The sequence below is a fragment of the Microcaecilia unicolor genome, chromosome 6 (genome assembly GCF_901765095.1).
Source record: "Microcaecilia unicolor chromosome 6, aMicUni1.1, whole genome shotgun sequence".
Taxonomy (NCBI): domain Eukaryota; kingdom Metazoa; phylum Chordata; class Amphibia; order Gymnophiona; family Siphonopidae; genus Microcaecilia; species Microcaecilia unicolor.
Window position 1 is genome coordinate 194,605,980 of NC_044036.1, and position 25,637 is coordinate 194,631,616.

The following is a 25,637-nucleotide window of genomic DNA, read 5'->3' on the forward strand; positions in this document are numbered from 1 at the left end:
ACAACCCACTCACCAGTCCGTGGTGGTGTTGCGAGCTCCTCGGACTACATTTCCCTGCAGCCTCCCGTCGCCCCTCCCTTCTTACCTTTGTTCCGTCCGCCGGCGCTTTTCTGTTCTTTCCGGGAAGTCCCCCAGCGCGCGCGCTGACATCAGTCTGCCGCGCGTGACGCTTAAAGTGTGTGCCCGCCATAGCAATAGAAGTGTGTGAGAGAGGGAGCGAGCGAGGAACTGGTGGTGTGAGCGGAGACGGCGAGGGAGGACGGACGGGGGGCGTCGGCTGGTGGCTGAGGCAGGTAGGTATACGCCGTAGGGAGGCAGCTGAACAGAAGCGGCAAGCGGGTGAGGGGCTGAGGCGCAATTAGGCCCCTCGCAAAATGCCGGACCAGGGAGGGTGGCGGTGGGGCCGCCCGCCTGCCCGCCCGCAGGCCTCGTGGGGCAAGTTGGGAGCGTTGGAGCCGCCTAACAGACTCACTTGTGTCAGTCGCAGTGGGGACCAGAGATACAGCACTATCTTCTGCTCTGGGTAGGAGGGGGGGGTCACTGAAGAGCTTGTACTGGGGTTTCTCCTCGGCCCTACAGCTGCCGCAATAATCCTCGCGCGTACTAGGTGACGTCGGGCTTTACCGAACTCTTTTCCTCCTGAAGGGCCTTTGAACTGTTCGTACTGTTAAGCAGGTGGTCCCTTGACCGCGGAAGTCCTTAGTTGCCGGGAGGGGACGGTGATACCGCTGTCTACCAGCAGATGTCGCGAGCGCCACAGTGTTTGACAGGTGCTATTGTGGGACGGGGTTATAGAGGAATTAGTCTGCTGGACTGTAGGTGAATCCCAGTATCTCATGCGTGTAAGGGAAAGATGTCTACCCTAATAGTTATGGGAACTAGAGGTTGAGTTTCTGAAATGTATGATTGTTGTTTGCCACTTTTCCATAGTGATCGAAAGTCTTAAAAAGAAACCACAACTGAATTGAGCTGGGAATCAATATTGTTGTTTTAGTTTGCAGTGTAGAGCATGGGCTATTTGCTAATCTAAAAAGGATTTTAATTATAGAAATGCCCTGCTTATTACTGTTAATTATACATTCTGTCACCGGTTTCTTAGAGAGGTGCTCTATAAACATAAGAGGAAAAAATTCAGGGCAAGATGCACTAAACTAAACGAGGCTTTAACGAGCCTTTAACGAACAGTTTTCCTACTCTGGCATGCATTAAAGCCCAATTTTTGACGACGGTAGCAGCAAACTAAAATGGAATACAGATGAGCAAATTGTGTAGAAACCCTATTGAAATGAGATGCAGTAAAGTTACGTCAGACGAGGGTGGGCCCAGGAGGAAAGGAGGGACGTCCGAAGACTCGGCGAAGAGGCGATCAGCTGTTCTTGCCCGTGCAGCACCTCCATACAGAGGTGAGAGGCGCTGTGCGGGCCCGGTAAGACGGAGGTGGACGCTGGGGCGGGGCACGGGGCGGAGGATGGCAGGAGGCGGAGCTGGGGAGGAAGGGAGGGGGGCCAGGGCACCTTAAAGTTTTGATTTTTTTTAATGCAGGGGGAAGCGGGGAGCAGCGGCGACCTCGGGTGGGGGGGGGGGGGGGCAAGGCCGTCCATAAAGGACGTGTTTGTTTTGGGGTTTTTTTTTTTACGTTTGTGGCATGCGCAGAGCAGCCAGCATAATGCTTGGCTGCTCTGCGCATGTTTTACGGGCCGATTACTGACGTTTTTAATGAAGGGTTAGTGAATGCAAGTGAGCTGCAACAAACAGCTCATTTGCATTCCCTATCCTTCGTGCGTAGCCGTTCCGTACCGATTTGTTATGGAATTCGGCACGGCTCTAATGAGGACTTTTGTGCATCTTGCTATGTGTGGCTTTGAGAAATTTCCTTTGAATCTAGGTGTGAGTCTCACTTCTGTTACAATGCCTGTGTCCTACTCTCCCTCCTCCTCCCCCCCCCCCCCAAAGGTGTACCACAATTTCTTTAAGGGCTTATTTAATAAGATGGTGTTCCCATTTTTTGTCTATGGGAAAATAAAGCTTCATAAATTAGGCCCTTAACTAACCTTGCACAGTACCAGCATAAGTTAGTGACCCCCTGTCCAGCATGTTGGCAGCGTTGTCTGAAGTGACTACCATGCTCCGGATACCAGTTTCTCATTCTTCACCATTCCCTCACCTATTGGCTCTCTGTCTCCTAGCAGTCTCAACCCCTATATACCCCATTATAAGCTAGACACGCCGTACGTCTTTTCAGGCATCTCCTTTTCTGGAGAGCTGGTTTATTTCACTTCTCCCTCCCATTGCTGCTTGTTATTGCTAACATTGAAGAAAATGAATGCTGCTCTGCCTCTGAACACATGGCTCTGTCTCATTAGGCTTAAGCCATAAGCTACACAAACTCTGATTCTAGTCAGCTTGTACTATACTGTATGGCTTAACCCTAATGAGAGCAGCACTCGTTTCTTTAGTGATGGCACCCAGGATTGTGTGGCCCTGTATTGGACAAGTTCAGTTTTTGGGTGTCATGGTGACCTTATGCCTGGGATTTTTTTGTCCTGTTCGTACTATTACTGTAACAAGAGGGGAAGGCTTTCCAACTTTCTGGGTGGGTTTTCTATGTACCTCTGACCTAGAGGGAAGAAGCAGTTTGAATAGCACAGCATCCAAGCATTCTGTTGGTTAAGAAAGAATAATAATGAAGCATTACCATTATAGGGCATCCATTCTTCCAAATCTGATGTGACACTTTCCTACCGCAACAGGTATTGTTCTGCTTTTGTGCCATTAGTTGTCACTAACCATAATAATCAGTAGCAAATTATGCAGTTCAGTCACTATAGATGTTGCTGTACATTGCCAGGCTTCTCATAGCATTTACAGTAGAGAAAATGTAAATAGACATCTGAATCACTAAGGGACAGCTTAGCATGGAGAGGGTGGTGGGGAAAATATGTAAAGCATACCTCTAGAAGTAGCCTAGTGTCTAGTACAGTGGACTTTGATCCCTCTGGTCTGATCCATTTTCAAACTGTTTTCATGCCAAATTTGGTCCCAAATTCCATTGCATTTTTGGAGTTATTTTGTCACCAGATGGACAGACATTCTCCATGTTTTATGTATATTATCTTTCCAACAGCATCTTAAAAAGAATAAAAAGGTGTATTTTTGATATTTACTGTCAATGACAGGAAAGTAGGCCTTGTGCAACTGTCAAATTGGGCCTTGCTTGTCAGATGTGGTGAAATTAAATTAGTCAAAAGTCAAGGTGGTAGGGGTGGACCAATAAGATAGTGGAATCTTGGAGTAAGAACTGATAAAGTACAAAGTTCATTATGATAATATAAAGGAGGGTTTCTCTTATGGTTATAAATGCTCTACAGTCCCAGGAAGCTATTGTATAGGTTGATCCAGTAAAAGCAAGGAAAGGCTTAATGATCTGGAATTGGTGATACTTGTGATGGAACATCTGTGGGCTATAAGCTCTGTCTAGCAGGGATGGTTTTACATGCTTTTCCCCAGATTCTATATAGGTCATCCGAATTTGGATATGGATTCGAGTTTGGGGGTCCCGAAAGGTAGGCACCAAGTTTTAGAATATTGCTGATCCGTTCCTAACTTTGGACGCCAGGCTTACACTTATTTCTGTCAGGTGTAAGTCCAGCACCCAAAGTTAGGTGCCCTTTATAGCATAAGGCCCGAGTGTGGATCTTTTTGGTATTTAACTTTTTTGGCGCTGTATATAGAATTCTTCCCTTTGTGTTAAGCGCTATTTACATCTAGTTCCATTATAGAAATGAGTAATAGTAGTAGCATCCTCTGATATGCCCACATTCTAGGGAGAGTAGCTTGAACTGTAATAGAATTACAACTATGAAAGTGCTGATATAGACCCAGGGGAGGATATAAAGTAAAATAAGTTGGGATCACATTTTTTCCCCCCTTTGTTTTCTCAGGCTAAGACATGACTTCGGTTACCTCTCATGTGGACTCCAAGGCAGAGCTCACTACCCTGTTGGAGAAGTGGGAGAGTGAACATGGCAGTGGGCATGACATGGTTTCCATTCTGACCCGGTGAGAGAAATTAACTGTCAAGGTTGTAGACCCAAGAATGATTTTAGCTGAGAAAGATGTTTAACCTAAATCTCCATTCTCTGCCACAGGATGTCTGAATTGATTGAAAAGGAGACGGAAGAGTATCGAAAGGGGGATCCAGATCCCTTTGATGATAGACATCCTGGTAAGCTTTGGTGGCTTTTAATGATTGTAATGAAAATATGGAAAATATATTTACAGTTGAGGTACTCTAATGGAGACCATGTATTTCTTGCAAACTTGATTCTTTGGAGATTGGCATGATATAGTTTGTTTCCTCTATTAGTTTGATTTATTGGCCATATATTTCTGAAATTTTATCTAGTTGTGAAATATTCCTATTTAAAACTCGTTGTCCTCTTTGTTCAATTCCATTTGGGCAATAATTGAATTTTAATTCAGTTCATATCATCTTGCTTATTTAAAAAATTTCTAGTCTGGACCACCTACAATTCTGGAAGGAGAACAAAAAACGTCCACAATCAAATATCATGCAATATACTACAAATCTCGCATAAATTAACACGAGGACATGACCCACGTTAAGACACAAGAACAGTATATATTCTGAGAGCAACAATAACTATCAAACTCTTATCCTGAGGTAATACTGAATGCTCGCTGAAACAGTGTGGTCTTTAAGGCCTTTTTTTATGTTTTAACATTTTTATTGATGATTCAACATATCAAACAAACCATAAAGTTAAGTAAAAAGCAATGTAATATTGCAAACTATATTCGGTGAAAAATGTAATGCATCATACCATCATCAGTTATACCTATTTTCCCCCTGCCCCCTACTGACAGCTTTAGCAAAACAAGTATTTTATCCAAGCGGTTACGTTCAACATAGACTCAACCATAAACCAAATGCTCCCCCCATACTCGGAACCCCACCCTCTCCCTACTACTAACCCATCCCCCTCCACCCCTTCAGAAGCTATCGAATCTCAACCGTCAACATTCCTTGAGCAAGGATGACATAACTCAATCCTATCTCATATTGTTAAGCAAAAGACTGCGTCCCTGGGGACTCAAAATCTGGAGATAAGGGTTCCAGATCGCCAAAAAGGACTTACGCCCCTTGGGGGACCCTCTTGCATCCCTCGCTTCCCAGGTTGCCAATAAATGAATCTGGATCCTCCAATGCCAGTAAGCCGATGTGTCTGATGATGTCCATTATTGTAAAATGACTTTCTCCGAGGACAAGCAGGTTGCTTGTTCTCACATGTGGGTTGACGTCTGCACGGCCCAGGAAATGGCATATTTTTCACCAGCAAAAATAAAATGTTTTGCCAGGGCCTTCTGGCGCACGAATCGCATGCACTGTTCATGTGTGGACAACTTCCCCGCCCGTCGTGTGAGCGTGCCTCCTCAGTCTTTTATTGTCCGTGAACGAGGTGACAGTTTTTTTTTCTGTGCTCCTCGTAAAGCCCAGGAAAAGAGTCTGATGACTTGTATCATTTTTCGTCATTTTTTTCTTTAAAATAAACCCAAAACTCCACTTAGCTAAATTCTTAGTTTAGCCCCCCTTTTAAAGTTTCCTTTGTTTTTCGATGCAGCCGGCTTTAGGCCACGTGGTTGGTTTCTCTCTTTCTTTTCTTGTGCCCTTTTTTCCTTTAATAGGCACAATTGCGTCTTTTGATTTCGCCGAAGCCGTTTTTCCTTCCATGTCATCGAAGACACCCAGCGGCTTCAAACGTTGTACTCGGTGCAACCGGACCATCTCAGGTACCGATACCCACGCCTGGTGTATTCAGTGCCTTGGGCCTGACCATGGCCCAGCCGCTTGTAGTCTGTGTCTTTGTATAAAGAAACGGATCCAAGTGTATAGAGAAGCCCAACGAGAAAAGCTTTTTGGGGCTTGGTCTGGTCCTTCGACATCGGTACCGAGGTCGGCGGCGTCAACATTGACAGGAGCATTGACGTCGGGAGGAGAGGTAATGACTGCTGAGAGACCAACTTGTGCTGGGAGCACTGAGGTGTTGAGTGGGTCTCCACCTGCCTCGAGGCCTCCTATTATGCAGGCCCCCCGGGACCGACCTTCATCAGACCCGGCCCCGAGGAGACGTGAGGATTCCACGCCTCATTGTTACCGAGGAGTCTCAATGGGCGTAGAGCGAAGGCGAAGAAGCACCATCATCGTTCTCCTTTGACGCACTGTACCGGGAGCTCCGGGGCATCGAGAGTCGGCACCCGAGAAGCGTCCGGCGCTGAGAGGATCGCTCCCCCTCGATACAGGAGGTACTGATGCATCGGTCTCCTAGCAGCTCGATACCTGCTCCTGAGTCTCTACAAATTCTGACACCGCCTCTTCCACCGACCCCGCAGCCTTCTCTGATGGCGGCTCTTGATGAGCGCATCCGGGCCTTGTTTCCAGAACTTCTGGGGGGACTGCTACGTCAGTCAGCTTCGGTGTCAGGGGTGCTTGCGCCTACTGTACTATCTACTGCAGCGGTGTCTGGCCCTTCTCCTGTGGTGAGGTCTCCGACTGCGATGCCGCCTGCCACCCAGGTCGACTCCCCTTCGACGTTGGTGGAGGGAGCTTCGCAGCAGTCAGATTGGGCGTTGGCCTTTTGACATCGCCATAGAGGACATCATTCCTCGGCGTTGAGGCAGGTTCAGTGTCAAAGTACCTTGATACAGGCTTTATCCGACACTGAGCAGGTGCGTTCATGGGAGTCATAGGAAGATCCCAGATACTTTTCTTCTGATGAGTCCTTTGGGATTCCCTCTGATCCTTCCCCTCCGCCAGAGAGGAGACTATCTCCATCGGAGAGTCTGTCTTTTCCCTCTTTTGTCCGGGAAATGGCTACGGCTATTCCCTTCCCTGTGGAGGTTGAGGGATGAGCCCAGGGCTGAGATGCTGGAGGTCCTGGATTATTCTTCTCAACCTAAAGAGGCTTGTAACAGTTCCTCTGCATAAGGTACTGGAGGAAGTCCTTATACGAAACTGGTTGGCCCCTTTGTCTGGCCCTGTGGCTCTGAAGAAAGCTGAATCCCAGTATTGGATCCACGGTGAACCTGGATTGATGAAGTCCAAGTTACCCCACAATTCCATGGTGGTGGACTCCGCCTTCAAGAGAGCCAGGAGTACTAGGCTATGCTTTGGTGCCCCCAGGCAAGCTAGGACTCTTGATTATTTTGGGTGGGAGGAAGATGTATCAGGCCGCTATGCGTGCACTTGCGGGACTCGATACGGCAACTGTTGAGCTTGGTTGATGCACTTCCTCCGGGGCAAGCTGAGCCTTTTTGCCAGGTGGTGAGGCAACAGAAGGTGTGTCGAAAGTTCCTGGCCAGGGTACATTTGACACTTGATGTAGCATCCAGGATCGCTGCTCAGGGTATAGTGCTGCTCAGACTCTCATGGCTGCGTGTCTCTGACCTGGATCATTCTGTCTAGCAGCGAAGGGCGGATGTTCCTTGCCGGGGGGGGGGACAACCTTTTTGGTGAAAGAGTGTCGCGTTCCTGAGGACCTTGGCATACTGTCAGACTTCTTCCCCGGGAGCACTGGGTTCGTGAGTCCTTGGGCCACTACCGTGGAGCGGCGGTGGTAGACAAGATCACCTTCAAGGTAGAGACGAGACAAGACTGGACCGGAACCCCGGACTGGAGTTCTACACAGGAATACACGGAACTGGAACGCACAGGACGGGTGCGCACTGGAGTGGAGCCCGCTGGACTGGAACACACTAGAGTGGCTTCACCTACGCTTAGCCACCGTTCCCCGAGGGTTGAGCCCTCAGGTTCGGGCAGCCGGTAGGGCTTACAGGAAGAACAGGAACTAGCAGGCAGGAACAACAGGAGTCAGGATACAGAAGTGCCCCAAGGCACCTAGGCGAAAGCAAGGCAGACAGGCAGGGAATGTCCGGGTTCCAGCAGTAGGCAGGTTCAAAGCAAATCTCAGGGCGGGCGGCTAGCAAAGCAGTAGTCAGGTTCAAAGCACAGTCTCTGGGCGGGCGGCTAGCAAAGCAGTAGTCAGGTTCAAAGCACAGTCTCTGGGCGGGCGGCTAGCAAAGCAGTAGTCAGGTTCAAAGCACAGTCTCTGGGCGGGCGGCTAGCAAAGCAGCAGTCAGGTTCAAAGCACAGTCTCTGGGCGGGCGGCTAGCAAAGCAGTAGTCAGGTTCAAAGCACAGTCTCTGGGCGGGCGGCTAGCAAAGTAGTAGTCAGGTTCAAAGCACAGTCTCTGGGCAGGCGGCTAGCAAAGCAGTAGTCAGGTTCAAAGCAAAGTCTCTGGGCAGGCGGCTAGCAAAGCAGTAGTCAGATTCAAAACAATGGTCAGGACAAGGAGCAAGACTAAGGCTGCAGCTCCAGTATCAAAGAGTACTGGCAACAGACAGAACAAGGGCTGAAGCTCCAGAAGCAAAAGAAAACACACACGGGAAAAACCAGAAAGCTAAACACGAGAAGACTAGGAAACTGAACACAAGCTAACAGGAAAGCTCTGCCCAAGCTAACCAGTCAAATACTAGAAACATACACAGAGCAATCACAGGAGAACTAGTAAAGCTGTACACAAGCTAACAAGCAAAACTGTGCCCAAGCTAACAAGTCATACACTAGAAACATACACAGAGCAATCACAGGAGAACTAGTAAAGCTGTACACAAGCTAACAAGCAAAGCTGTGCCCAAGCTAACAAGTCATACACTAGAAACATACACAGAGCAATCACAGGAGAACTAGTAAAGCTGTACACAAGCTAACAAGCAAAGCTGTGCCCAAGCTAACAAGTCATACACTAGAAACATACACAGAGCAATCACAGGAGAACTAGTAAAGCTGTACACAGGCTAACAAGCAAAGCTGTGCCCAAGCTAACAAGTCATACACTAGAAACATACACAGTGCAAACACAGGAGAACTAGTAAAGCTGTACACAGGCTAACAAGCAAAGCTGTGCCCAAGCTAACAAGTCATAAACTAGAAACATACACAGTGCAAACACAGGAGAACTAGTAGCTGTACACAGGCTAACAAGCAAAGCTGTGCCCAAGCTAACAAGTCATACACTAGAAACTCACACAGAGCAAACAATGTAGCAGTGTACATACCAGGGCCCTTAGACGAAATGCAAAGGCAAGGGCTGCAGTCTCTAAGTGATAAAGCCCTTCAACATCAGAGGCACAGTTGCAGCAATCTCCTTGCCTCCAAACAGAGGCTTGACACACAGAGAAGTCAGCCCACAGGAAGGAACAACGGGAGCCATCTTGGATACTGGCATAGAGGAGTCGGCAGCCATCTTGGAAGAGGCATAGCCCACACAGGTGAGGTCCAGTAAGGCAATCAGCACACAGAGCCAGAGAGAAACTAAGACAGAGACAGACACAGAGACAAGCAGAAGCCAGCACAGCCACTGACTCCCAGAAACGGTAAGAATGAGGGTGGTCACGGCCACAGACGTGACAGAGAGGATCTTGCTGATCAGATCAAGAAGCATAATGATGCTATAGATTCTCTCTCCCACTGGGTGCTTTCTGCTACTACCTTCTCATCTAGGAGGTATTTTGGGGGGAAGAGGAGTGCTCCCTATTACTATCCTAGGCGTAGGTACACTCCTGCTTCTTGGCAGCCTGCCCAGGCTCAGCCCCAGTGTGCTCGTTCTCGTCAACAGCGTGCATCTAAGGCCCATTCTGCTCCCCAGCAAAAGCAAGGGACGAGCTTTTGACTGGCTTCAGTTAAGCATAGCCTCAATAAAAGTGTCCGTACTGGACGACTTGAGAGTTGGAGGGAGGTTGATATTTTTTCACCAAAGCTGGCCTCTTATAACCTCTGATGACTGGTGGGTTCTTCAAATAGTCCGGTTAGGATACACTCTCAATCTGGTATCCAAACCTCCAAATTGCCCACCAGGGAGCTCATTCCTACAGTTCCCAGCACAAACGGGTACTTGCAGAGGAACTCTCTGCCCTTGTAAAGGCTCAAGCGGTCGAACCTGTTCCACCAGGGGAAAAAGGGCTAGGATTCTATTCCATGTACTTCCTTGTGCAGAAAAAGACGGGGGGGGGGGGGGGGGGGGGGGGATGTGTCCCATCCTAGACCTAAGGGGCCTGAACAAATTTCTGGTTCGCGAAAAGTTCAGGATGGTTTCCCTAGGCACCCATGATTCAGGAGAACGATTGGCTATGCTCTCTGCACTTAAAGGATGCTTACACACGGGAGAAATCCAAGATGGCGTTTTGAAGTGTACGCTGAAAAGCGGCTCTCTACCCGCTTTATGGAGTCCAGAAGAAACTTGGGGGCAAATTCCTTGCTGCTGGAAGGGGCGATAGGAGGCGCCTCACTTCCCTAGCCAGAGGTAGATACCACGCTCAGCCCCGAGGAACGTAGACCTCCGACGATGCCGGCGTGGGGGCGGCAGCAGGGGCAGGAAACACTCAGCGTCTTAGACCCAAGAGTGATTCCCACAGAGGAGACATCTGCCACCCAGGCATTGCTGAGTCTTGCATTTGGTGAAGAGACTATGGAAGTAACAAACGTTTTGGAAGGAGTATTTGCATCACGGGAAGGGAAAGATCTTGAAGGAGTTTTACCTGGACAATTACTGACTAGTAAGTCATTTTTGCCTCTTAAACCTACAATAATAACTTTCGACTCGATATGGGAGGCTCTACTAGGACTAGAAAACTCCTTTACACAGAGACTGTTAATGGTGTCCCAAGCTAACAAAGTACCATTGGAAAAGATTACTAACTTAGAAACAAGGATGATTAATAATGAGAAAACTCTAACATCAAATATTGAAATAATAAAGTCATGTCAGCAGTTACAAGTTGATTTGATAAAAACAAATACTTTATTACATCAAAAAGTTGAGAACATAGAAAATCAACTAAGAATTAAGACAGGTTAATTAATTTTCCTAAAATTTCATCGGTGGCTCCATTAATAACATTTAAGAAATATCTTTCAGAAATTAAAAAAATTCCTGAACAAGCATATCCACCTGTTTCAAAAATTTATTATTTACCTCCATATAAAAAAGAAGAAAAAAAAGCAGAATGGATCAGAATGAAGGTGGAATAGAAACTTCTTTTGATGTATTGAATTTGACAGAAATGATTCAAGAAGAAAAGGGGACACCAGCTACGTTAATAGTCTCTTTTGTTCTGGAACCCGACCGAGATTGGGTACTTAAACAATGTTTCCGTCATAGAGATGAACTCTTTATGAATAATAAGATCAGGATTTTTCCTGATATAGCGAGAACAACACAAAAGAGACGTCAAACATTTCTAAAGCTTCGTGCTAGAGTTTTACAGTTGGGACGATTATATTGGTTAAAATTTCCCTGTAAATGTGTCTTAAAAAATTAATTCAGTCAAATATATTTTTTATGATCCTTCTCACCTGAGTGCATTTCTAGATTCCAAGACGATTGTTACCCCTAAGCAACAACTAACAGTCCCATCTACATCTACTCCGTAATAAGGATATTAGGCCCATTAGCGTATCTTCTTTTTCTAGATATGTTGGTAATATTTTCTTTTAAAAAAAATTATATTCTATTTTATTTCCTTTATAACAATGTTTAACTTGATTGAAGTGGATATGATAAACGTATTTTCTTTATTTTTGATATGAGTGGTAGTGTATAATCTGTTCCATTTTTTCATCACAAGAGATTTCTTGTAATTATTATAAATAAGAAAAAAAAAGGATGCTTACACACACATCTTGATACTTCCAGCTCACAGGAAGTATCTGCGAGTTTGGGTGGGAACACAGCACTTTCAGTACCGTGTATTGCCTTTTGGTCTGGCGTCTGCGCCCAGAGTGTTTGCAAAGTGTCTGGTGGTAGTAGCAGCGTTGCTACGCAGACTGGGAATGCATGTGTTCCCTTATCTCGACGATTGGCTGGTGAAGAGCACCTCAGAGACAGGCTCTCTACAGTCCATGCGAATGACTATTCAGGTGCTAGAGCTACTGGGTTTTGTGATCAGTTACTCCAAGTCCCATCTCACCCCGGTACAGAAGTTGGAATTCATTGTGGCTCTGTTGAACACAAAGACAGCTGGAGCTTATCGTCCCGAAGCAAGAACAGACAACCTCCTGTCCCTGGTGTCCATGGTTCAAGCGTCTCAATAGATCACGGCTCAGCAGATGTTGAGACTTCTGGGACACATGGCCTCCACAGTTCATGTAACTCCCATGGCACGTCTACATATGAGATCAGCTCAATGGACCCTAGCTTCCCAGTGGTATCAAGCTGCGGGGGATCTAGAGGATTGTAACCACGTACCTTCCTTGTGCAGCCAAGGATAGATCAATCTCCTTTAGCCACAGGCTCCCGGTACAATGAAGAAATAGATGTCCACCAGTAACTTCAATCTTAAGGACTTTTATTCCATGTAGGTTTCTAGTACACAGTTCCAGCAGCAGCATTCACCTTCAATCTTAAGCACATGTAAGCCACCTGAAAGTGTGTGGCAAATAGTCCCCTTTAAGCAGCAGGCTATCAGCACATACCAGGATTCAATTCAGGCTTACAGTCAGCTCCAGTCTGGGCTCTTTATCCAGTGCACCATAAACAGTAGTTCAATTCCCAAGACAAACCGTTCTTTCAGTTCATCATCACAGTTCAGTCACCAAGCAGCAGTTTCTACCTTCTATCCTCTTTACCTTCAGGAGAGTTCAATACTTTAGGGACTCCCTCTACCCAAGGAATTTCAGCCTGCTTCAGTACTTTAGGGACCTCCCTGCCCAAGGGTTTTCAGCCTGCAAATACTTTTCTCCTTCTGCTTCTCTCTCCTGAACTGAACTCCTGAGACTCCTTCCCACCTAATCAATCTCTGGCTTCAGCTACCACAACCAATCATTCTTCTTCCATTAGCTTCCTCACACCCATACCAGCTGAGTTAAACATTAGACTAATGAGACCAATGATGAGCTCCTGCACACAGGATTTCCTAACTCTCTTTCCGCCTAGTGGCAGCCACTCTACACAACCTGCCAGCTTACACCCATGTCTTCCCCGATTGCAGCTAGGAATCCAGTCCGGGTTCTTCATCTCACCCTCTGGCTCCTTGCCTGCAATGCCTTCTGGGACTTGTATTTCAGACTGAAACTGCCTTAACCCAACTATCCTGGATGTGACTTTATCACAGGATATAATCCAACTGCCCACCGACTTTCGGAATTCTTTTCAGTGGTGGATGATTCGATCCAATTTGACCTTGGGACGACCATTCCAAATTCCTCAAAAAAGTGCTGACGACGGATTTATCCTTCCTGGGGTGGGGAGCTCATGTAGATGGGCTTCACACTCGAGGAGCTTGGGCCTTTCAGGAAAAAAGTCTTCAAATCAACCTCCTGGAACTGCGAGCGATCTGGAATGCTATAAAGGCTTTTAGAGATCGGCTGTTCAACCAAATCATTTTAATTCAGACACAATTGTCTTGCCAACATTTTTTCCCTGTCCTCATACCCGCCCTGGCAAAAGCAGTTTGCATATCTTGGACTGCAAGAGAGCATTGGCCTTTTACGTGGAGCGGACAAAGCCCTTCAGACTGTCCGCCCAGTGTTTTGTTTATTTCGACCCCCAACAGGAGGGGAGTCACCATCGGAAAACGCACAATCTCCAATTGGCTAGCAGATTGCATTTCCTTCACTTATGCCCAGGCTGGGTTGACTCTAGAGGGCCATGTCACGGCTCTTAATGTAAGAGCCATGTGTCTGTGGCTCTCTTAAAGTCAGCCTCCATTGAAGAGATTTGCAAGGCTGTAACGTGGTCATCAGTCCACACATTCACATCTCACTACTGCCTTCAGCAGGATATCTGACGCGACAGTCGGTTTGGGCAGTCGGTGCTGCAGAATCTGTTTGGGGTTTAGAATCCAACTCACCCCCCTAGACCCATTTTTGTTCTGTTCCAGGCTGCACTCTCAGTTGTTCATGGTTTCAGGTCAATCTGTGGTTATGTCCTCACCGTTGCGAGGCCCAATTGACCAATGTTCATTATATTTTTGTCTTCAAATTACATCAGCTCATGTGGTATACAAACAATCACCGTGCCGAAACCTTGTGAACATCAAATAATTTTCTATGAAAAAGAAGTGTCTGACAATACTCCCAAACAGTCCCTTACCCCCCCCCCATCCCCTTAACAACTCTCATTTCTCACCCCTTACCCTCCCCGTAGCTCCTATGCTTCCCCCACCCCCCCTCTACCTCCCCCTATTGGATCTCCACCCCCCCCCCCCCAAACCTCCACGCCGTATACCATACCCAATGTTCATTGGTTTGAGTGAGCCTGGTTGCTAGGGATACCCCACATGTGAAAACAAGCAGCCTGCTTGTCCTCAAAGCGAAGATACTTACTTGTAGCAGGTATTCTCTGAGGACAGCAGGCTGATTGTTTTTAATTTTTTATTTATAACCATTTAAATTTTTACAAGCGATAAAACAACGTGCCGGAAATACAGAGAAAGTAATATATAGGAATTATTTCAGTCACGTAATTCTATTCTCTTCCTTAGACCACTAATTAGGGAGAGTGAAACAAGACAAGGAGATCAATTAAACAGTAAACAGAAAAAAAAAAGTGGTATTAACCTGATTATCCCCAGATATTACTCGTCTAATTCATTATTCCATATTGATCATCTGATTGGCTTCTTCAAGGCCATTGAAAACATACTTATTGTCCAATATTAGAAATAATACATCTGATTACATTCTTTTTCTGGCTGATTGTTCTCACAAACCTGCCCACCTCCCCTTTTGGAGTTGTTGTTTGTTTATATGCTTTTTGATTAAACTAAGGAGGCACACTCACGCGACGGGCGGGAAGTCGTCTGCGCACCAGAAGGCTCTGGCAAAACTTTTTATTTTTGATGGTGAAAAATGTGCCGTTTCCTGGGCCAACGCAGACATCGACCCACATGTGAGAACAATCAGCCTGCTGTCCTCGGAGAATACCTGCTACAGGTAAGTATCTTCGCTTTTCTGGCTATAAGGGCTAATTTATGGTACAGGAGTACTGCAAATCTATTCATATTAATAAAAGCCTTTGGAACGTCAAGAAGTAATTGTTCCACCGATCCACCTATATCTCGATCCAAAAGCCGACTCAAAAATCTTTTAATTTGCTCCCAAAAAAGTTTCATATTAATAAAAGCCTTTGGAACGTCAAGAAGTAATTGTTCCACCGATCCACCTATATCTCGATCCAAAAGCCGACTCAAAAATCTTTTAATTTGCTCCCAAAAAAGTTTCAGGCTTCCCCAAAAAACATGTGCAATAGTGTGAATGGACTGTGTACATTTGGAACAATTATGTTCTCCCCTCGCCTTAGCCATATATGCTCTAAGCACTGCCCTATACCCACATTCCCTTAGTCTTGTATCTTTAGTGAACACAGGAATACTTCTGATTGTGGCAGCAACATCTCAGTTCCATATAACCACCCCTAGCTTCTCCGCCCATTTGGACTTCAAGGAAGAAAAGTCCCTGCCTGGGTCTCCCTTTAACAGGGCCTTATGCAGGTTCGATACTGAAAGTCCTAAATCTGAGACCTCTTGGAAAAAATCCCTAACCCGGGAGCCCAGAGGGACCTGCAGAGCTGACCTGATATATAATGTCTGATTTGTGCAAATGCAAAGCAATTACCCCATGAAACCCCCACCTTTTCCTGGAGCTGTTCAGATTTTATAATTTCTCCTTCACTCGACAAATGTTCCAACCTAACAGTGCCCCGTTGTTCCCATAACTGAAAAGTAGGATTATCTATCCCCGGTTGAAAAGCTATATTGCCTCTCATAGACTGCTGATCCGATACACATGCGTTGCCCCCCAATTTATTCACTATCACCCTCCAGGTATCCTGCATTGAATTCAGCAGTATGTTCTCCTTCAAAGGACCAGGAATTTGGGCTCTCCCAAGGTGTAGCGACGAATAAAAATCGTAAGGAGCATAAAGTGCCCTTTCCAATTCTTTTGGTGTATAAACTTGCGTTTGTCCAAATGTCTCAGTAAATATGCCCAGTTGTAATGTTTTAAATCTGGAAGGACCCCCCCCCCCCCCCCAAACAACCACCTTGGCTCCAAGAACCCCACAACATATCCATTCTAAGTTTCTACTTTTTGCCTGCTCAACAAAATTTACTAAATAATCTGTATGCCTTTCTCAGACGTTTCTGCTATAATCTCAGTGGCAGGCTCTGAAGTACATATAACCCTCGGGGGAATATAACCATTTGCACTAACCCCACTCTGCCCATCAAGGACACTGGAAGGTCTCTCCAGCTATTTAATTGCTTCCTAGTGGCCTCCATTAGTGCCGTTATATTTAATCTATACAGGGCTCTTACATCCATTGACAGATAAATCCCTAGGTATTTAAATGAGCCAGAGGCCCGTAAGGGAAACTCTGAACCCCACAAGGCCTTTACTTGTGACGAAGATGGTAAGGCCTCTGATTTCTCCAAGTTAAGATGAAATCCTGCAAAATCCCCAAACTTCTTAAGAGTCTAACGGGGCTTGTAAGGAGGTATTCGGATTTCTTAAGTGGAGCAACAAATCGTCGGCAAAAGCTGCCACCTTAAAACAATGGGGACCAATCTGAACACCCTGAATATCGGGGGTTCTCCATTATATCTGTTATCAGAGGATCCAATGATAACACAAAGAGAAGTGAGGGAAAGGGGGCACCCCTGTCGCATTCCCTGAAGCACTCTAAAGGGCTCAGATTCCTGTCCATTAACTGAGACCTGCGCCTGAGGATTGGCATATAATTCCTTAATAACTGCGACAAAGCGGCCTGACAAACCCATAAGCCTTCAATGAGACCAAAAGAAACTCCTAGTGTAGCTGGTCAAAGGCTTTCTCAGCGTTGAAGCTGATAAAAATTGACTGGAAGTCCCTCCGGCCCTATACTCCAAAGTTGACAGAATGGTACGCAAGTTCTTAGTTACCGTTCTTCCTCCCACAAAACCCACTTGCGCCTCATGCACCAGATTAGGCAAAACCTTAGCCAGGCGACGCACCATTATTTTAGCAAAAAGCTTAACCTCCTAGTTCAAAAGCGATATGGGTCGATAAGATTCCGGCCTTGTGGGCTCTCTACCTGGCTTAGGTAAAACTATAAGCTGAGCCGTATCTAGCGATTGAGGGAAAGCTTTTTGTTGAAAAGATTAGTAAGAGGGGGAATGATTTCAAGCCCATCAACTTATAAAATTCTTCCCTAAAACCATCCACTCCAGGTGCTTTCACTAGTGTACTCTGATTTATCATCATCCTCTGAAAAAGGAGTGTTCAAACCAGGGGCGTAGCCACGGGCGGGCCTGGATGGGCCCAGCCACTTTCCCTCCAGGCCTGCCCACCCAGCATCCCCCGGGGTTTAAATCTTTTTTTACCTCCGTCAAAGCGGCCGCGTCATTGAAAGCCCTGCCCATCAAACCTTCCCTTCGTGAGTTTGTTCCCTCAAGAGTCCCGCCACCTTCTGACATCATTTCCTCTTTCCGCGAGGGCGACACTCTGAGAGAACGAACTCACAAAGGGAAGGCTTGATGGGCAGGGCTTTCAATGACGCGGCTGCTTCGATGGAGATAAAAAAGATTTAAACCATGGCACGCAGGGTGGCACTGTGGCAGAAAGAAAGGGGGATGTTGGGGGGGAGAAGAGGGCGGGCAGGTGGATATGAATGGGAGGGGAGGATGGGGGCGAACAGCGAAGGAGAATCGCTGGACATGGATGGGGGCAGGGGAGAGAGGCGAATTGCTGGGTATGGATTCACGGATGGGGGCAGGGGAGAGAAGAGACTTGCTGGGTATGGATGGATCGAGGGGGGCAGGGGAGAGAAGAGACTTGCTGGGTATGGATGGATCGAGGGGGGCAGGGGAGAGAAGAGACTTGCTGGGTATGGATGGATGGAGGGGGGCAGGGGAGAGAAGAGACTTGCTGGGTATGGGTGGATGGAGGGGAGGGCAGGGAGAGAGGAGACTTGTTGGACATGGATGGAGGGAAGGGTATGACAGGGAGGAGATGCACATGAATGGAGGGGAGAGAGAAGAAATTCTGGACATGGATTGAGGGGAGGGAAGAGAGGAAGTGAGATGAACATGAATGGAGGGGAGAGAGGAGAAATACTGGACATGGATGAAGGAGAGGGAAGGGAGAGAAGAAATGCTGGACATGGATGGAGGGGAGGAAAGAGAGAGGAAGGAGATGAGATGAGGGAAAAGGAAGAGAGGAGAAAAACTGCACGTGGATGAAGAAAATAGGCAGAAGCTGAGGACCAGAAATGAAGAGGAAAGGAAAGAGAGGAGAAAAACTGCTCATGGATGGAGAAAATAGGCAGAAGCTGGATCCACAGGACAGTCAAGTCTGCGGAGGACCCAGCTTTTACTTACGGATGTAGGGCAAGAAATGAAGAAAGGAAGAAAGTAAAGACATAAATGGAAAGGAAGCCCTGGAAACGGAGTTAAGAAGACAGATAACAGCAGAATCAGATACTGGGCCAGCATGATCAGAAAAACAGTCACCAGACAACAAAGGTAGAAAAAAATCATTTTATTTTCATTATAGTGTTTGGAATATGTCCACTTTGATAATCAGGTGCTCAACATTAAAAGTTTATATTTATTTACTTATTTATGGAATTTTATCCCACATTAAACATGAATTAGATTGGAACCTGGGATCATTTAATTTTTTTTTTCCTGTAGAGAGTAATGCATTGCCCCCCACCCCCCCCCAGGTGCTCTCCCCAGCTATAACCAGCTCTGCAATTTTGAGGGGAGGCGCAGAGGTGGATGGGGGGGGGCGCAGAGGTGGACTGGGGAGAGAGCCTGTTGTTAAACATTTACCAGCACACCACTGTCTAGTGCCCACCCATCCAACCTGTTGGCCCGCCCAAAAATTGCCTTCTGGCTACGCCACTGGTTCAAACACTCCCTCTCCTTCTGACTAAGTGAAGGCAAATTTATGTTATTTAAATGTCTCCTGTAAGACCCTCTTCTGCGGGTTCCTTTATAAAGCTTACCGTAGTAGCTATAAAAAGCTTCGCAGATACCCTCATTTGTCTGAACAACTTGCCCTTTACTATGCCGAATTGTGAGAATGTTCTTTACCCTTCCTCGCGGGCCTACCAGCCGCACTAGCAACCGGCCTGCTTTATTACCATGTCTTTAAAGCTGATACCGATAATATGTTTGTGATTTAACTGCTCGCTGATGCAAAAGCGAATTCAGTGCTGTTTGTATTTCTAGAAGTTTTTGCCGATCTTTCCCTGCATGAAATTGCCCATACCGCTGGCGGGCCCTCCGTAATAGAACCCCCAGCCGTAGTATTTCTGTATCGCGAGATGTTCTTATATAGTGGGAGTAGCTTATAATTTCCCCCCCTAAGTACTGCCTTGGTAGCTTCCCAATATAGCACCGGATCCTCTGCATGTTCTACATTTGTTAATTTATAACTTTCCCATTTTTTTTTTTCAAAAGCCGCTCTTTAAATGCTGGATCATTATACAACTCTAGTGGAAATCTCCATCTACTAGTGCATGCCTCAGAAGGCCCCAGAGTCCAATCCATCCATACCCATGCGTGATCTGAGATAGCATAGGGTCCTATTTCTGTTTTTCTCACCCTACCAAACTCCTCTCTAGATACCAGCAGATAATCCATATGTCCCTAGATAGATGAGTATAATGTTTATCTGAGGGATGTAACTCCCTCCATACATCCACTAGATCCAAAAGGTGACTCAAACGAAGCAAGCTCGTATTTGCATAATATGAAGAATTCTGCACCGGTACTGAGCGATCTACACTAGGGTCCCACACCAAAGGGGAATGCTTCTTTAAGATTAACAGATTAATTAGGGTCTGGTAAAATTTCTTGTCATATTGATTAGGGGCATACAGGTTACAAATATATACTATAGGGTGATTAATAACAGTTTGGACCAATATATAGCGTCCCTCCGAGTCCGCTTTTATTATCTGGGCTTTTTCCACCAAACCCTTAACAAAATTGCCACCCCTCCCTTACTCCCCTGGGATGCCGCTGCCAAGCATTCTCCTACCCACCAAATTTTCAACTTCGCATGTTCTACTGCATTAAGATGTAACTCCTGTAATAGGGCTATGTTGATTTTATGTCTATGTAATTGTTGTAGGAGTTTTGATCTTTTAATGGGTGAATTTGTCCCACCCACATTCCATGTCACCAATTGCACCATGCCTAACCTACAGACATTGCTAGTGACTTGACGTGAACTACTATACTCAATAGGGGAGGACGTCCCAGCCTCTATCCTCCACCTACTAACACACAAACCCACACATAGAGCTCCCCCATGTCCCCGCTTGCATCACTCAATAGCTTCTGAGCTCCCTGCCCCATTCTTAGTGCTTCTCCCAATGGAGCGGTCACATTTAACGCCACCCCCAACTACCCCTTATCCAACATTTGCAATCCCATGTAACTGCTTGATGAAATTCACAACCCACTTCCCTCCCCCTACAAACCGCTTGTCCCTTCTCTTCCCTTTCCTCCCTCCCCTCCTCCCTCCTAGCATCATAGGCCTTAGTCCATAGATCCACACCTATCCCGGCACCCAGCCTATCCATATACATGTCCTGTTACATCTGAAACAAAGGAAAAAAGAAAGGTGACTAATGGTATGCCCCCCCCCCCCCCCCCCTTTGTTGCCACAAGTCCACGTCATCACTCTCCTCAGGGTGATCACTGCAAATAAAAAAAAAAAATAGTAATCCATAAGGGAGAGGAGGGGTGGAGAGGTGCTATCAACTTCACTCCTACTGCCATCTCCTATAAGGCACGAGTCCTCCCTCCATCAGTGTATTCAAAACAACAGCTTCTGTTAACTTAAGTATCCCCCCGACTTTTCTAGCAAAGTCTCCAAGTGCTGCAGGAAAGCCCGAGCTCCTTCCACTGCGATGTACGACTGGACTGTTCCATTATGAGTGATCTTGAGGGTCGCCAGATACAGTAAAGCAAACTTTATTTTAAAGGCAGTTTAGAGCAAATAGGTGAAAGCGCTATACATTGTGCTGCCACTCCCACTGAGTAATCTTGAAAGCACATAATTTTCTGGTTATCATACTGCAGCGTTTTTCCTACTCGCGTTGCCTGTGCTATGGCTTGTTTGTGAACATAGTTCAAAATCCGTAAAATGATCACTGTCGGCCTAGCCTGTGTCGCTTGCCGCTGCTCCAGCCTGTGCGCATGTCCCCCCCCCCCCCCCCCCCTTCGGAAGCTGTCAGACTACTGAAGCTTAATTTGTCCAATCACTTAATGCGTTATATTTTCTCTCTTATCTGGTATTCGTCAACTCTGACCTCTAAGGTCACCTTCACATGATTCTGTTTCTTTGGTATTTTTCTCAAATATTCATCATTTGCTCTTTGTAATGAATACCTATCACACTTTGTGGTCCTTCACTGAAAATGGCCCTGTGCTATGTTAAAAGCCTGTTTGACCCAAACAGACCTTTTTAAAGTTTATAGCCCTTTACAAGGGTTAAGCAAGCCTGTCTATAGTCTGTGAGAAAACCAAGACACAAGCTGGCTAATTGCCCTACTAAATAAGAAAAAGGATTGTTATACAAAGCCAGTGGTGTGCTGGAGCCGGCTCGCAAGAGCCGGTAGTTAAAATTTCTACCGACTTGCGAGCCGGTTGTTAAAAAACGCGAGCCGGCTCTGGCTCTCCTCCCTCCCTCCGGATCCAGTCCCTCACCGACTCCTGGCTTGTCCTTTTAATTCTTCGGGGCAGGCAGTCTTGCCTGCCCGCTGCCAGCTGACTCTCCCCTGCTGCCGATTTGTGCTTTAAAAATGGCCGCCGAGACTTTCAGAGGCGGCTTCGCGAGACTTATGCTGAAGTCTCGGCGGCCATTTTGAATCGCGAACCGGCAGCAGGGGAGAGTCAGCTGGTAGCGTGCAGGCAAGACTGCCTGCCTGTCCCGAAGAATTAAAAGGACAAGCCAGGAGTTGGTGAGGGACCGGATCCGGAGGGAGGGAGGAGAATTCGCTGAACTCAGGAGGGGGGTGGCACTGTGTGGAGCATTCATAGCGTCTAGATTGCTTTTATTCTCAGGTGGAAGACAGGCGTCAGGGCACTCCCGTGAGTCTACTTGGTGCCGCTAAAGGGGCCAGTGCAGTGTCACACACTAACAGTCAAAATGCTATATAGGGACAAATAATAAAAGCTGCCGATAGTAATTATGTACAGTTAATTTGGTGATAGCCAGAAGCATTTTCTCCTGCTTCCAGATTCATGGGAAATAAATGCCTGGGATTTCATGTCTCTAGGCCTGGCTGCCTCCCTTGCAAAACAGGCTTTCCTACCATCTGCATCACACCACTGAGCTCTCAATGAATTTCTGCACCACAAATACACTGAAAGCTCAGCAGAGGCACAGTGCAGATGCAAAGGACATCCATATGGAGGATGCAGAAGCAGCTTAGCCATACTGAAGAAAGTAAGGCATTGTATGGAATGGCCTCCCAGTGAAGGTGGTAGAAGTAAAAGCTGTAACAATTCAAGAAAACATATGATAAGCACGCATGGCAGGGGAGAGAAGGGTCGCTGGACATGGGTGGATGGAGAGGAGGGGAGAGAAAAGAAATGCTGGACATGGATGGAGGGTAGGGAAGAGTGAGGAAGGAGATGAGATGAGGGGAAAGGAAGAGAGGAGAAAAACTGCACGTGGATGAAGAAAATAGGCAGAAGCTGAGGACCAGAAATGAAGAAGAAAGAAGGAAAGGAAAGAAATAAATGTTTCTAGTTTCTATACTCAAGATCTTGCGTTCTTCCCCATTACACCCCCCTTCGCCCCCCAAATCAGCACATGGAGACAGTCAAGTTAGATTCATTTGAATCTCAGACTAAAGGAGCATTTTTACTCGTATTCCTATAGGCGACTAATCATTTAGTGTACGCTAAATCTGTTAGCACACCTTGGACCCCTAAGTCAATGCTATTTCATCATAGTTGTGAGGATTTTTGGTAGAGGATTTGTGGCTAAAGTAACTTCTATTGCTGCAGAGTTTAAAACTCTTTCGTTGCCTGTGGAAAACGAATGTTCACTGGAGATGAATAATGTTTGGACTACCTTTTCAGTTTTGAACAAAGATCTGATTAAAGAACTGTTAACTAGAATGAATAGTTCCTCATGTGCTTCGCATGTTTGTCATCCCTGTATTATGAGAGCTTTAAAAGTGGTTTCACTTAATGTTTTGTCTCACACTTTGAACAGATCATTGGAGGAAGGGAAAAACTGCTGGTAGGCCGTTGTTGAAAAATTCCAAATTAGAGCCTTCTATTGTGGAAAATGTATAGACCTATTTCAGTTTTGCCTTTTTCTGTAAGTTAATTGAAATGGCTTTATGAGATCAATTAAACAACTTTCTGGAGACTCAACATGTTTTACATGGTTATCGATTTGGATTTAGATCATAGCACAACACCGAAAACATCGCTAATTTCAATGTCAGATATTCGCACAGGTTTTGATAAAGGGATGCACTATATTTTGGTGTGTCTAGATATTTCAGCAGTCTTTGACTTTGCGGAGATTGAGGGAGATTGGTATTAGTAGTACAGTTTTATGAAGGTTTGCATTGTTTTTGTTTAATAGAAAATTTTGTGTGGTTGCAAACTAACAGCAATCTGGTTTCTCTGAGATTGACATTGGTGTTCCTTAGGCATCTGCATTATCTGACACTTTATTTAACATCTACTTACATCCTCTATGTAAATTATTAGGTGGTCTTGGATTACAATATAGAATATATGCTGATGGCATACAGTTCTCTTATAAGATTGGACTTGGAAAAAATACACAATTCCAGGAATAACATGTATAGAATGTTTGTACGTTTGGGAAGCTTCCCAGATGCCCTTGGCCTGGATTGGCCGCTGTCATGGACAGGATGCTGGGCCCGATGGACCCATGGTCTTTTCCCAGTGTGGCATTACTTATGTAAGATTGAAAATTCAGTTGAAGATAGCATTAAGGAATTGTTTTTGTATAAGTGCTATTAACTGCTGATTAAGAGAAAATCATTTAAAATTGAACATGTCCTAAAACATAAGTAATGCAGCTGGCTGGTGCTACTAATACAGATATACCTGAATCCTTTGTTCTTGATGGGCGTGAGATAAGAGTGCGCATAAGGTGCACATGCTGGTTGTCATTCTTGATATTTCATTACGTATAAGAGATCAGGTTGAAAAATTGGTTGGTATAATCGTTATGAAATTTGAAATTGATTAGGTGCTTAAGGGATTTTCTTTCAGTGAACAATTTTAGGTTAGTCTTGCAAAGTATTATGCCACCATTTGATTACTGTAACAGTCTATTGATTGGAGTGTCTAAAAGAACATTGAGAGTCTTACAGGTAGCACAGAATGCTGCAGCTTGGATTATGTATGGTCTGAGTCGTTTTAATAATATTTCCATATCATCAAGCTGATCAATCCATCTACCAGCAGGTGTCCATCTACCAGCAGGTGGAGATAGAGAGCAAACTTTTGCCTCCCTATATGTGGTCATGTGCTGCCGGAAACTCCTCAGTATGTTCTCTATCTCAGCAGGTGGTGGTCACACACAGCAGCAGCTCTGGCTAGGCCTCCAAGCCTAATTCTTAGGTTTTGTTGAGTGCCTGGGGTTGAGGGCTCTTTTGAGCAAGTGCAAACCTGGTGGTGCCAGGTCCCTCCTTTTCTCCCCCCTCCCGCTGGCTCCGTTAAAAAAAAAAAAAAAATTTTGAACGTCCTTAAAGGCGTTTATTTCGACGTTTATTTAAACGTTCATTGCAGCTACTCACTGGGACACCAGGTAGTTACAGCTCGGAGCGGAAAGCAGGTAATTTTTACCTTTTTATAGCGGGCAGGGGGTTCCCCGATTTATCTCCACGTGGCATATGGCGTCGGAGGGCGAGGGCGTAAAGAGTCGCTCCCCGGATCGCTTGGGCGCTTCTAGAGGGGATGCGGGGGTCTTAAAGTCTGATTCGCCCTTGTTGGGTGACAGTTTTGTGACCGATGAGTGTCCCGGTCCTTCCTCCGGTGTGGCGGTTTTTCCCGCCATAAACGCCCATCCCTCGCTCCTCGCCTCCGCCATCTTGGCCGGCCACGCGGCTCGGACAGCTTCTTCTTGGGCCGCCCTTGAGGTAGGAGACATTAATGCCATGAACGCCCTTAATTTGGGCGACGGCACAAAGGCGGCTAAAATTAAGCGCCGTTTTTCCCACGCGGCTCCTTCGCGGAGTCGCGCCGGACGCCATCTTGGATGCGCAGCATGTCTCTCCCCCGCTCTTGCAAGCGCCGGTTGAGGGTGCGTCTAGGGCTGTTGCCCAGGCTGCGGAAGTGCACAGTCTGGGGGGTTTCTCCCCCGAGTTTATTTTGCTGCTGCATCAGGCCTTCCTTATGCAGAACGCTGCCCCTGCTCCCTCGTCAGGTAAAGAGGTTGAGGCCCCCGGAGGTAAACGCCCTCGGGTTGATTCCCAGGCCTTGGAGGACTTTGTCTCCTCCGATGTAGATGAGGGCAGCGTATCTGAGTTCTCCCAACGGTCCTTTGCGGATTCCTTGGAGGAGAC

At 46.3% G+C, this 25,637-nt stretch overlaps 1 protein-coding gene across 4 annotated transcripts in view; it reads left to right on the forward strand.

Moving 5' to 3' along the window:
- The first annotated feature begins 210 nt into the window (after nucleotides 1-210).
- Nucleotides 211-25,637, forward strand: part of DCAF1 (DDB1 and CUL4 associated factor 1) — a 648,223-nt gene continuing 622,796 nt past the window's right edge. For 3 of the 4 annotated variants that reach the window (XM_030205586.1, XM_030205587.1, XM_030205589.1), the window contains exons 1-3: nucleotides 211-293; nucleotides 3,942-4,059; nucleotides 4,149-4,225. In XM_030205586.1, the coding sequence (XP_030061446.1) occupies nucleotides 3,950-4,059; nucleotides 4,149-4,225 (187 nt within the window). In that variant the 5' untranslated portion in view covers nucleotides 211-293; nucleotides 3,942-3,949. Of the gene's footprint in view, nucleotides 294-3,941; nucleotides 4,060-4,148; nucleotides 4,226-25,637 lie in introns of those variants that run through there. The other variant, XM_030205588.1, reaches the window with a different exon arrangement.